Source organism: Lepidochelys olivacea (genome assembly GCF_965140295.1).
Source record: "Lepidochelys olivacea isolate rLepOli2 genome assembly, chromosome: 2".
Taxonomy (NCBI): domain Eukaryota; kingdom Metazoa; phylum Chordata; order Testudines; family Cheloniidae; genus Lepidochelys; species Lepidochelys olivacea.
This window is the reverse complement of record NC_140412.1, coordinates 77,486,652-77,499,141: the sequence shown is the minus strand read 5'-3', so window position 1 is coordinate 77,499,141 and position 12,490 is coordinate 77,486,652. Positions and strand designations below refer to the sequence as shown.

General features: G+C 46.4%; 1 protein-coding gene across 1 annotated transcript; it reads left to right on the top strand.

The window, feature by feature from the left end:
* Positions 1 to 8,808: 8,808 nt before the first annotated feature.
* CATSPERD (cation channel sperm associated auxiliary subunit delta) lies at positions 8,809 to 11,139 on the top strand (the record flags this gene model as incomplete). Its single annotated transcript, XM_084621085.1, has 1 exon — positions 8,809 to 11,139. The coding sequence occupies one exon, from the start codon at positions 8,809 to 8,811 to the stop codon at positions 11,137 to 11,139; it is 2,331 nt and encodes a 776-aa protein (XP_084477211.1).
* Between the last annotated feature and the right edge of the window lie 1,351 nt (positions 11,140 to 12,490).

Here is a 12,490-nt window from a genome sequence, read left to right as displayed (position 1 = left end):
GCCTTGCTGTGCTCTTCTAATCACTCTGGTGTCTGGCTGCTCAAAATCGGCCGCCAGGTGATTTGCCTCAACCTCCCACCCTGCCATAAATGTCTCTCCCTTACTCTCACAGATATTATGGTGCACACAGCAAGAAGCAATAATCAAGGTCAGCTCCCAGAGTGCTGCGCTGGGCATCACAACATGGGGAATAGATGGCCAGCCCTCTGTGGAGAAAGAGGTGGTTAGGGACTATTTAGAAAAGCTGGACGTGCACAAGTCCATGGGGCTGGACGAGTTGCATCCGAGAGTGCTAAAGGAACTGGCGGCTGTGATTGTAGAGCCATTGCCCATTATCTTTGAAAACTCGTGGCAAACGGGGGAAGTCCCGGATGACTGGAAAAAGGCTAATGTAGTGCCAATCTTTAAAAAAGGGAAGAAGGAGGATTCTGGGAACTACAGGCCAGTCAGCCTCACTTCAGTCCCCGGAAAAATCATGGAGCAGGTCCTCAAAGAATCAATCCTGAAGCACTTACATGAGAGGAAAGTGATCAGGAACAGTCAGCATGGATTCACCAAGGGAAGGTCATGCCTGACGAATCTAATCGCCTTCTATGATGAGATTACTGGTTCTGTGGATGAAGGGTAATTGGAATCATGGCACCAGGAGAGCAGAGTTGCAGTGGAAGCGGTGGATGACAACAACATGGAGAAATTTTCTATTGCAACTGAGCTCATTTACAAGAGCAGGAGAGCAGACTTGCAACAGAAGTGGTGGATGATGACGGTAGGCAGTCGTACTGCATCATCTGCTGACAGCAGCAGTGATGGTGAGCTGACCTGAGCGGTATGGCGCCTGCATGGAAAAAAGGCACGAAACGATTGTCTGCCGTTGCTTTCACAGAGGGAGGGGCGACGGACGACATGGACCCAAAATCACCCGTGACAATGTTTTTGTCCCATCAGGCATTGGGAGCTTAACCCAGAATTCCAGTGGGCAGCGGAGACTGCCGGAACTGTGGGATAGCTACCCACACTGCACCGCTCCATAAGTCTATGCTAGTCACAGTAGTGAGGACGCACTCCACCGACTTAATGTGCTTAGTGTGGACATACGCAATAGACTGTATAAAATCGATTTCTAAAAATAGACTTCTATAAAATAGACCTAATTTCGTAGTATAGACATAACCTTTCAAACACATGTGAATAGCAAGACAGAGTATCTCAACATTCCATTTAAAGTCTGTATCTAGATTAGCTCATTCAGTAAATGAAAATCTACAGCTCAGATTTATTAGTCAGTATAATAAAGATGAAAGATGAACTTTCTCACTTTGTCGGGCATGAAATATGCTAAAAGGTCTAGGCAATGGATCGCAGTGGAAGCATAACACCTCTATTCTAGTCTGAAAAAGTAAACCCCATTGGATACTGTCATGCAATCATAAAAGTCAATTGAATTTAGATATAACATTGCAGTAGTTTATAATCAGCCTCTGTCATAATGTTCAACTGGGGTATCAAGTAATATTAATCTAATGAGGGGAGCTCAACATCCAAGTTGTGTGTTAGACATTAATGAGTTTATTCTTGTAAAATTGTATAAACACATTATAATTAAATCTTTATTTAAATGTTTCATCAAGAAATCAATTTTCATATAAATTCTGGTATGGGTCTGGTCACTACTTCGTGGTGAAAAAAGAGAAAAAGATGTAGAAAACAATGCTGTGATTTTTCCTCTCTTGTACCCTAATTTATAGCTTCCGGAAATACTGCTGACCCTGAAAATAATTTGATGTCACAAGTAGTGAGCAGTTGGAAAATATATTAGCACATTGAGATTTCTAGTGGAAGCAATGTATATTATAGGTTTAACTCTAGCTAGAATTCCAAAGAACTTGGCAATGTACATATGAGAACCACAGAGGTATTTAGAGTAAGAAACTGTTGATGGCACAGTGGGGCTGGCAGGTTTCCTACCCAGTTCCACTCAGCTCATCTCCCAGGAAGTGAAGACATGTCCCTCTGGCTCCTAGGCATAGGGGCAGTGTGCTGCCCCCGCCCTAGGCGCCAGCTCCACAGCTCTCATTGGCCAGGAACCGCAGCCAATGTGAGCTGCAGGGGTGGCGCCTGTGGGTGGGGGCAGCACTCTGAGCCCCTGTGGCTGCCCCTTCCCCTAGGAACCAGAGGGACGTGCCGGCCGCTTCCTGGGATCTGCTTGACATAAGCACCGCCTAGCGGCTGCACCCCAAACCCCCTCCTGCACCCCAGCTCCCTGCCCTGGCCCTAAACCCCCTCCCATACCTCAACTCCCTCCCAGATCCCACACCCCCTCCCATGCCTCAACTCCCAGCCGTGAGCCCCCTCCTGCACCCAAACTCCCTCCCAGAGCTCATACCCCAAACCCCTGCCCCAACCCTGAGCCCCCTCCTGCACTTCAAACCCCTTGGTCACAGCCCCCTCCTGCAGCCCAAACCCTTTATCCCCGGCCCCACCCCAGAGCCCACACCCACAACTCAACCTCCTGCCCCAGCCCTATGAAAATGAGCAAATGAGCAAGGGTGGGAGACAGCAAGAGATGGAGGGAGGAGGGATAGAGCAAGCGGGAGGCATGGCCTTTGAGAAGGGGTGGGGCAGGGCCTCATGGAAGGGTCACGGCAGGGAACGGGGCAAGGTTGTTCAGTTTTCTGCAATTAGAATGTTGGCAGCCCTAACTAGCTGGCAGCAATATTCAAGAATAAGGAATTAGCTTAACTGGAACAAGCAAGTGAGAGAGCAGCCACATGTCTGTTCATCAGTGCACAAATACAATTTTTCTAAAACTAAGGGTTGAATTCACAAAAGGACCTAGGCATTTAATTGACACTTTAAGCATCTAAATCCCAGAATCAGGCCCCACTGGGATTCATAAAGCCCCCACTCAGCTGCCGCTGAGCCCTGAAAGCATCTAACCTCACCTGGCACCTGTGTTTTAGCAGTAAGAGTTGCTGAGCTATGTTTCTGCTTTTGACTACGCACATTGCAGCCCCCTATAGATAAACTTACATTAAATGCTGAGGTGGGGGAGGACTTCTTCCTTCATAACTTCTACCCTAGTGGCTAGGGTACTTAGCTGGGATGTGGCTAACACCAGATTCATCCCATCCCCCTCCCTTCCTGAGGGAAAGAAAGGCTTTCATAGAATCATAGGACTGGAAGGGACCTCAAGAGGTCATCTAGTCCAGTGCCTTCCAGTCATGGCAGGACTAAATATTATTTAGATCTCTGAACTGGGATCAGCCAATTTTGAGGTGAGTGCCCTAACCACTGGGCTATGGGATAATCTGATGTAGGGAGTCCTTCAATCTCTCCTGTTGAAGGTGTTCCACTGTGGAGAAATAATCAGAAAAGTTACTGGTGCAGGGGGACTGGTTCCTGGTCTTCCACCTCCCAGGTGAGTGCACTAACTACCAGGCTACAGAGTCACTCATATAATTGCTTTCTCTCTCTATGGCCCAAAGACTGAAGCCATAAAAATTTGTTTCGGGGTGATCTGTCTGAGGAACCAGAGCAAGCCTTTATAGGAGACTTAAGGCTTCACTTCCTCTATTGACAATAACAAAAACAGCAACAATGTTGATGCTCTTGAGACAGTTTTATGAAGCTTAGTGAAAATCACATGACAACTTGATTGCGTCCTCCACAAACTGTTTCACACAAGTAGAAGAGTATCTTGCTACACAAATGAACAGGAAAGCCAGAGGCTAACAAAGAAAAACCCTTTTCAGGTAAGCATGGGGGCACTTTAAGAGCAGACAAGCAGACTCCCAGAAGAATAAAACGTGCTTGACTTATATAAAATAATAGGAGGCTCTTGCTCTTCAACTATGTATTCCAGCAAAAAAGGATAACAATACGTAAGACATAACACCCATAACACACACACTGACACAGCCACTGTATGCAAAACAGTCTTTCTGCTCCTTCCTCTCCTCACCTCTCCTGTAAGGAAGGTATCAAATGCTCCCTCTCCCCCTGTCCTGTACCCCAAAAAGCCTCAGTTCCTAAAGGGGTAGTGGGATAGCTCTGCCTGCTTCTTGCACTACCCTTGATTGGTTGCTCTACCCCAGTAGGAAGGGAAGTAGGGCAGGCAGCCACCTAGAGGGGATTTCCCTCAGTCAGGGCTAAAATTTACCCGAGTGCTGGGACTTCTTACATCATAGTGAGATTGGCTCCAGCAGGTACCAAATCATGTTACTTGTAATGAAACCATGAGAGCTAGTGGCAGTCTATACTGTGTCACCTACAAGCAGTAAAAGGGACAAGGCGGCCTCTGGCTTCAGTCCCATTGCTAGGAGCAGGCCTCGGTGGCCATTTTAGATAAAGGCAAATAAAAGGCAGAGCTTAGAAAATCATCAGACTTATTTCAAAAACAAAAACCACCCACCAAATATAGTGACACTTGTAATAAAATTGTGATTGCTGACTACAGTGTCTTCTCATCCCCAACCTTTACTTCCAATTGTCTGGAAGATCTTGATATACATTAAGTTACATGATTGTGTTGGCTAATATTATTCAACCTCCTCGCCTGTGAGCCATTATTCAAGCCACATGAATTCCTTTGAAAATGTATGCCGATTTTGTAGCAGGGATGCTTAACCCTACCGCCATTTCAGGCATCTAGATGCAAATGCTAAATATTCATTTTTTCTTTCAAAAATATTTCAATGTTACTATTGTTAAAATTATATTTCACCAGTAACCCTCCCCTCCCCAACCATTAATACAGCTGGCTCAAAGAGCCCAAGAGAGCATCATGAAGCCACTTTATTTCCAGTAATAAAATGGGCAGAAATCAAAAATGACAGGGGAAATACACCAACAAATGTAACAATAAGAGCAACTCAGTGCAAAGAGGGATCTTAACATGACAGTTGGTGAGCTGCATGGCTAAGGTACACACACATCAGAGGGCAATGTCTCACAACGGGATCAGCTTCTAAAGGTGTGACACTGTATAAAAGAGAGAGGTGACCATGTTTATAATGATGTATCATCACTGATGTATGACCACTATTGCACAATTGTGATAAATCTTGTACAAAGTATGTCATGTAAGGTGTCAAGGTTCCTTCCTCACTCTGAATTCTAGGGTACAGATGTGGGGACCTGCATGAAAGACCCCCTAAGCTTATTCTTACCAGCTTAGGTTAAAAACTTCCTCAAGGTACAAACTTTGCCTTGTCCTTGAACCGTATGCTGCCACCACCAAGCATGTTAAACAAAGAACAGGGAAAGAGCCCACTTGGAGATGTCTTCCCCCAAAATATTCCCCCAAGCCCTACACCCCCTTTCCTGGGGAAGGCTTGATAAGAATCCTCACCAAATTGTACAGCTGAACACAGACCCAAACCCTTGGATATTAAGAACAACGAAAAATCAATCAGGTTCTTAAAAGAAGAATTTTAATTAAAGAAAAGGTAAAAGAATCACCTCTGTAAAATCAGGATGGTAAATACCTTACAGGCAGTGGTGAGCTGGAACCAGTTGATAAATTTAGAAGCCCTTTTAGAACCGGTTGTCCTGCGAGAGACAACCGGTTCTAAAAGGGCTTCTAAATTTAACAACTGGCCAAAAGTGGCGCCTTAAGCGCTGACTCCTTGGGTGCTCTGGGGCTGGAGACCCACAGGGAAAATTTCATGGGTGCAGAGCATCCACTGGCAGCTCCCTGCTCCGCGCCTGGCCCCAGTTCACCTCCGCTCCTCCTCCGCCTCCTCCCCCACATGCGCCGTCCTGCTCTGCTTCTCCACCCCCCAGTTTCCAGCGAATCAACTGTTCACGCGGGAAGCCTGGGAGGGCTCAGAAGCAAGTGGTGGCTTCGTGCTCAGGCCCAGGGAGGCGGAGGTGAGCTGGGGGGGGGCGGCGCGCGAGGAGGGCCGCCTGCGCCACAGCAGGTAAACCGGGGGGGGGGGGGGCACACAGGAGAACCACTCCCCGCCCCAGCTCACCTTCACCACCCTGGGCCTGAGCGCAAAGCCGCTGCTTGCTTTTCAGCCCTCCCAGGCTTCCCACGCGAACAGCTGATTCGCGGGAAGCTGGGGGGGGGTGGAGAAGCAGAGGGGGGCGGCACGTTCAGGGGAGGAGGCGGAGGCGGAGCGGAGGTGAGTTGGGGCTGGGCCTGGGGCAGGGAGCTGCCGAGCACCCACCAAATTTTCCCTGTGGGTGCGCTCCAGCCCCGGAGCACCCACAGAGTTGGTGCCCAAGGTGCCATTTTTTAAATGATCAGTTGGGGGAGCGACCGCTCCCCCTGCTCCCCCCCAGCTATGCTACCCCGCCCCTAGGAACCAGAGGGACCTGCCGGATGCTTCCTGGGAGCTGCCCCAGGTAAGCACTGCCAGGACTCCCCACCTCACCCCCCGGCAGATCCCTTTGGCTCTTGGGGGGGCTAGGCACCCACTACAGTGGCCCACACAACCCTCCTGCCCAGTTCTGGGGGCAGTCAGGGGACAGGGGGGGGGTGGATGTATCAAGGGTCCCGGGGGGTTGGAGGTAGGCCACGACCCCCTTGTGGGGTGAGGGGGGAACCTGTTAAGATTTTGGCAGCTCATCGCTGCTTACAGGGTAATCAGAGTCAAAACAGAGAATCCCTCTAGACAAAACCTTAAGTTACAAAAAGACACAAAAACAGGAATATACATGGCATCCAGCACAGCTTATTTTACCAGCCATTAAACAAAAGGAAATCTAATGTATGTTCTAGCTAGATTACTTACTAACTTAACAGGAGTTGTAAGGCTGCATTCTTGATCTGTTCCTGGCTAAAGCATCACACAGACAGTCTAACCCTTTGTTCTCCTCCCTCCAGATTTGAAAGTATCTTGTCCTCTCATTGGGCATTTTGGGTCAGGTGCCAGCGAGGTTACCTTAGCTTCTTAACCCTTTACAGGTGAAAGGGTTTTGCCTCTGGCCAGGAGGGATTTTATAGCACTGTATACAGAAAGGTGGTTACCCTTCCCTTTATATTTATGACATAAGGTATCATTGAAAAAGTTATAGTCTGCTAAAGTATGATTATCCTGTTTACATGCATGTATCATTGTATATTAAGTTATGAAACTGTGTGTTTGTTTTTCAAATCTTTTGTGTTTCTGGGTAACACCCCCAAGATCAGAGTTTAAATTCAGTCTGAGCTGTCTGGAGCCAAGTGCTGGTAAATTTTTAAAAACTTGTGGGAGTCCCGGCACCTCCTGCTGGGCTGAAAGCCCGAGCCCCAGTGCGCCCCATGGGGCTGAAGCCCCGAGCCTCCATGCCACAACGCCCTCCCCAGGCTAAATCTCTGAGTCCCGGTGCCCCACCCCAGAGCTAAAACCCCAACCGCCTCCCCGCAACCCCACAGCTGAAGCCAGGAGTGCCAAAGGGATTGTGGGTGGAGGGTGGACATAATCTCTGAGAATTTAAACCCTGCACAAAACAGATTGGCTAGCCAGTCTGCTTAATGGCCCATTAAGGAGAATCAGCTCTTCTAGGGACCCTTCCTGAGATCCCTTCAGGCAGCACCTAGGCAATGAATGGCTCATGACTCAGCAAGACCCAGGACTCCATGTTTGCACCAGTAACTTTCCAGGCACCTGGACTAAGACGTATCAATTGCAGACTGTCCCATCATTCTCGGACTTCATTCCTGCTCCATCTCTGGACTATGATTTCTAGCAATAATAAAGAATAAAAAAGACTGATGACTCCCCCAGTCTTTTGTGTGATCCAGAGAGATTTATTGCAAGCTAGCAGAATTACCTTCACTGCTAATATCCTGACCTACACTCTGAAATCAATTGTAATGTGTATGATTCCTTGAACCAATTAATAACTCTCTTCTTTTCTATTTAGAAAAGTTTAGTTTAGTTTAGGCTGCAGCCTGGTATTTGGTAAGATCTGAACTATAGATTCACCTGGGGTGTGTGGCTGGTTCTCTGGAACTGGAAAAACCTTACATGTGGTGCTTTTGGTTTTAACAACCTGACGTCACAAAGGCCAGTTATCTCGGTGGTGATAGGGGCTGGATTGCCTATAGGTGACTGTTCTGGCTCCTTGTTAACTAGTTTAGTGATGCAGTAGCTCACTTTTCTTACTGGCTTGGTGACCTCTAATGATAGAATAAACCACCAGTTTTGGGGTGTCTGCTCTGTTTCCTACAGTCTGTTCTGAATTGGGCATTTTCAGCTGTGACCCAAACCAGGTACAGTGACAAAGAGATTAGGGAAGCACAGTTGAGGTGAATACAGTGCTACTAGCCTCTGCGGGGGTCATTGCTCACTAGGGTTGTTGCCCCTTGGGAAGGAATGAGACTCAAGAAACTACTGGTTTGGGGTATTGTCCATAGTTGCTGTGATTCTGTGATCATGAGCACCCGTGATAAGTACAAACCCCTCAGAAAATTAGCATTAGGCACAATATCTACTGGGGCTGTTGCCCCATGGGGTGGAGCAAATGTGAGGTAAATCTAGCAGAAGGGGTAATTGCTAGTAATGTAGAATCAGCCACAAAACTGCAAGCCTCAGACATCATTTACACATGACAGAGACTGTATAGGAAACACTCAGAATGACAGCCACACCCAACCCATAGCCCAGCCCAGCCACCAACTGCCTCTCGGAACTTCCTTCTAATTTACAGCAGGAGGGAGAAGAGCCAGGAGCCATTTTGAGCTGTTGTCCACAAGGAGCACAAGGTATCAGCCTCCACACTAAGTTGGTAGTAAGGCATATTATAACAACAGCACAACAAATGCCCCACTCCTGGCCAGTCGCACTAGCTGAACTCTGGCTATGGCTGTGTTTTGAAATGGGAGGCATTGCTTCCTGGAGATGCACTGTTGAGAAGCTAGCGTATTCAGGTCTGTCCTTCAGTGCCCGGGACAAAGCGTCAGGCACCATCCTGAGTTTCACCCGCACTGAACCTTCCCTTCTACAGTACCCATGTAATGATGGTGACCCTTGGGGACGCCCCAGTCCAGCTGTGTACCTGGGACAGGTGGTTTTCCTCAGCACAGATGGATTTGAAAGTAGCCTCCTGCCACTGACCATCCCTTCTGAGCTAGAGACCCCAAATGCCTCAGTCAGTGCCACGGCCTTTGTGAAGAAAGATCGGTTAGCAATGGTGATAAATGGACGGGTCTATCTCTACATCTTCGTGGCTGGGGAGGAGGAATGGCTCCCAGTACAGGGGATCGATTCCTTGGTCACTGAGCTCTCGAACACCCACTGCTGCTACCCAGGGCAGGACCCAGACTGCCAAGCCATCAGTATGACTATTTTTGCCTATGAGACTGGGCATTCAGCCTCCAAAAGCCACATCTTCCTGTCAGAGGATGGGGGCTACACGTTCACCCCTCTGAAGCTGAGCCCAGAAGTGCACGGGGTGCTGCTTGGTGTCTACAATTTTGTTTCCCTCTCCCAGATTGGGATTCTCATCAACCACACCCAAAGTGGTAGGGAAGGGAAAAGAGGAGGGGCCTATTTCACATACATTGGAGGCAACATGAGCAACATGTACAGCCACATCTCCATGGGCTTCCACCTGAAGTCCACCGGGGGCCCAGATGTCCGGAGTATCCAGCACCCTCGCCTGTGGGGCTTTACTATCCTCTGGACCAAAGACACACTGCTGATCTCCTCCAATAATGGCTTGCTTGTGGAGCCAGTGACTGTGCAGCAGCCACAGGTGCCTCCCAGAACCTCCCATTCTTTCCCTGGCAGCGGCCTCTGCCACGTGGTCACCAGCAACAGTGAGATTGCAGTCCTGACCCAGGACCATCAGCTCTTCCATGGCAGCCTAGATATGGTCTCCAGAACTATGGTGCACATTGGAGAGAACGGCCACCAGAAAGGCCTGTGCAGTGCGGTGCTGATGTTTGACAAGGTAGGGATGCTAACCGTGTTGAGCCCTGTACTTACTAATAGTTCCTCTGCCTATAACTTCCAGAAATGCACCTTCAATGTGCAGTGGCTGCTCATGGACATTTGGCCATTTCTGCAAGAGTGCCCAGTTAAGATCCTCAAGGGCCATTTCCACAACAAGATCTATTATATCGACATGCAGCAGAAGCTGAACCTTAGTGCCACGTTTGTGCCAAAGCCAGGCACTGGGGCTTTTCCAGTGGTGACTGTGAGCAACCCTTATGTGCTAGGGTTCCAGGCAAAGATAACAGAGGGTGGGTACACACATGACAGGAACACCAAATACAGCTTACACATGCAGCTGCTGCAGCAGTGGTTCTCTGGCATGGCAGACCCTCATTTCAGTGACACATTCCCTTCTGGCGGGATGTCTGTCCTTACTGTGGACATCCCCAACAAAGGCGCCTGCTGCATTGATATGCATCCTTTGTCTGCACTTATCAAAGTAGGTTGCCCACCTACTAAACATATTAAAGTTTTTAAAAACACAACAGCATGCAGCAAAGGCTTGTTTAATCAAGGCACACTGCAAGATAACTTCACTTATTCTATCAGCCACAATTTATATGATCCAAATTTTCTTGCCACACCACAGTTAGGTCAAAGTGATCTTGAAGTTCTGTACAAGTATAATGAACTGGGGTGTCCTCTTCTGCTGTATTATGACACTCCTTGGCTGCCAGTCCTTGAACTGTGGGAAAACAATACATTTGTGGAGTACGTTTCTGCTGACTTTGTTGTGTTTGAAGTTAATGGAATGTATAATTATGATTATCTCTTGACAGCTGCTGAAGCCAATTGTATCTCTCAACCTCAGAATTGGACTGCTTTGATACAAAAGCAAGATTCTCCAAATCCACATACTGCATGGAGCAGAATGAACTATGAAAGCTGTAAGAATCACGATGGACCTAAATTAGTATCACCCTCAGCCAAATATCAAATTCTTGCTCAAAATAAAAAGAACAAGATCACTTTTTCACACTATAATGGCTTTTATATCTTTAAAGTCATTGTTGTGGACAAATTATACAGTTACTGTGAATTGTCTGCAACTGTCAGTGTATATGTCACTGGAGCTCTCCCAAAGACTTTCTTACATGCTTGGACAATGCTGACAGCTTTTCTGACTATCATTCTGATTGCAATTTTGATGGGATACCTCTTACATAAACTATCACTTATGAAAAAATCCCCAAAAGTTAAAGTATTTTGAGCATAATCATTTAGAAACCTAGTATGGTGTTCAGGGAAATTAACAGGGGTAGTGTTAAGAATTCTCATAGGCTAGTTTTACAGTTCAGGAGAGCAATTTTTTTTTTTAAATGATAAAGCCCAATTGAGGCAGGCTGGTTAAAATAAGGAATGCCTATGCATGAAAGAGGAAATGATAAAAGGCACAGTTATATGTTTTCTAACTTTATAGATGTTGGAGGGGTGATGTTCTACTCCAAGCCATTAGATTGTTAAAGGGTGGATGTTCCTTTAGATCTATTTTAACATACTCATTTATCTTCCCCAATTCTTTTTCTCATTTTTCATGCGATAATCTTCCGTCTCTTGGCTTTTGTGAACAATCCTCACAGCCAGCTATTTTATTGCTAATATATTGCTTTTAAGTGTATCACCTTTTATTGATGTAGTCAATTATATTAACCTATTCAAGAGCTGGATCTTCTAATCCAGCTGACCCTTTCTTCAAAAAAGAATAAAGATGTTCTTGGAGCATGGCCGGTGCTTGTTCCATGGACAGTATGTCAATGGAAATCCAACAGATTCCTGTTTCCTCTATTTTGCATTCCTGTTGTGATTAGGGTGTATATTTTCCTCCTCTCCCACCATTTGCAATATTAATTTTAGTTTATATCCCATTCCATTTGCTGGATGGCAGAATACTGACACTTCTATTGGGTTCTAAAGAACTCTCCATCAAAACAGTGAAGTACAATTATTTTCCAATATGAGAGAATTGAAGAGATTCTGAAAACATTACTGAGGTTGAATAGCACTTGCCTTCAATGGGATTACTAGCGTGAGTAAATACGAATTAACATGAATAAAGGTTGCAGAATGTGGCCCCTGGCTTAGTTCATTAAATTAGGTTTTTTGGTTGACAGACCAATGGTTTCCTGTTGTCTCATGTGGTCAACCAAGTATTGCCTATTTAATGAATGTACCATGAAACTTTGTTGTGGTCCACTGCCATAATCAATTCATACTCCTCACCACTGAGACTCTCATCCCCCTCCCCTTTCTCCCCACCCCTACACTTGCAAGGACCTTTCAAATTGGTATAAATAGATTTTAAAAAAAACTTTATTGGTAGGCACAACGTATGGGCTAACACGACAACGGCATGCAACAGAAACAAACCAAAAACAACATTCATCGTTTAAGAAACCAACTGGGATTTTGTCTTCATATTTCATATTGTCTTGACTATAGAAAAAGTATTTTAATGTTAATTAACATTTTAATGTAGCAAAAGTATTTTCGACAACTGTCTTTACATCTCTGTAGTAAAATTGTTCATTTTTATTTGTTGTTAACTGAGGGCTCATTTGTGG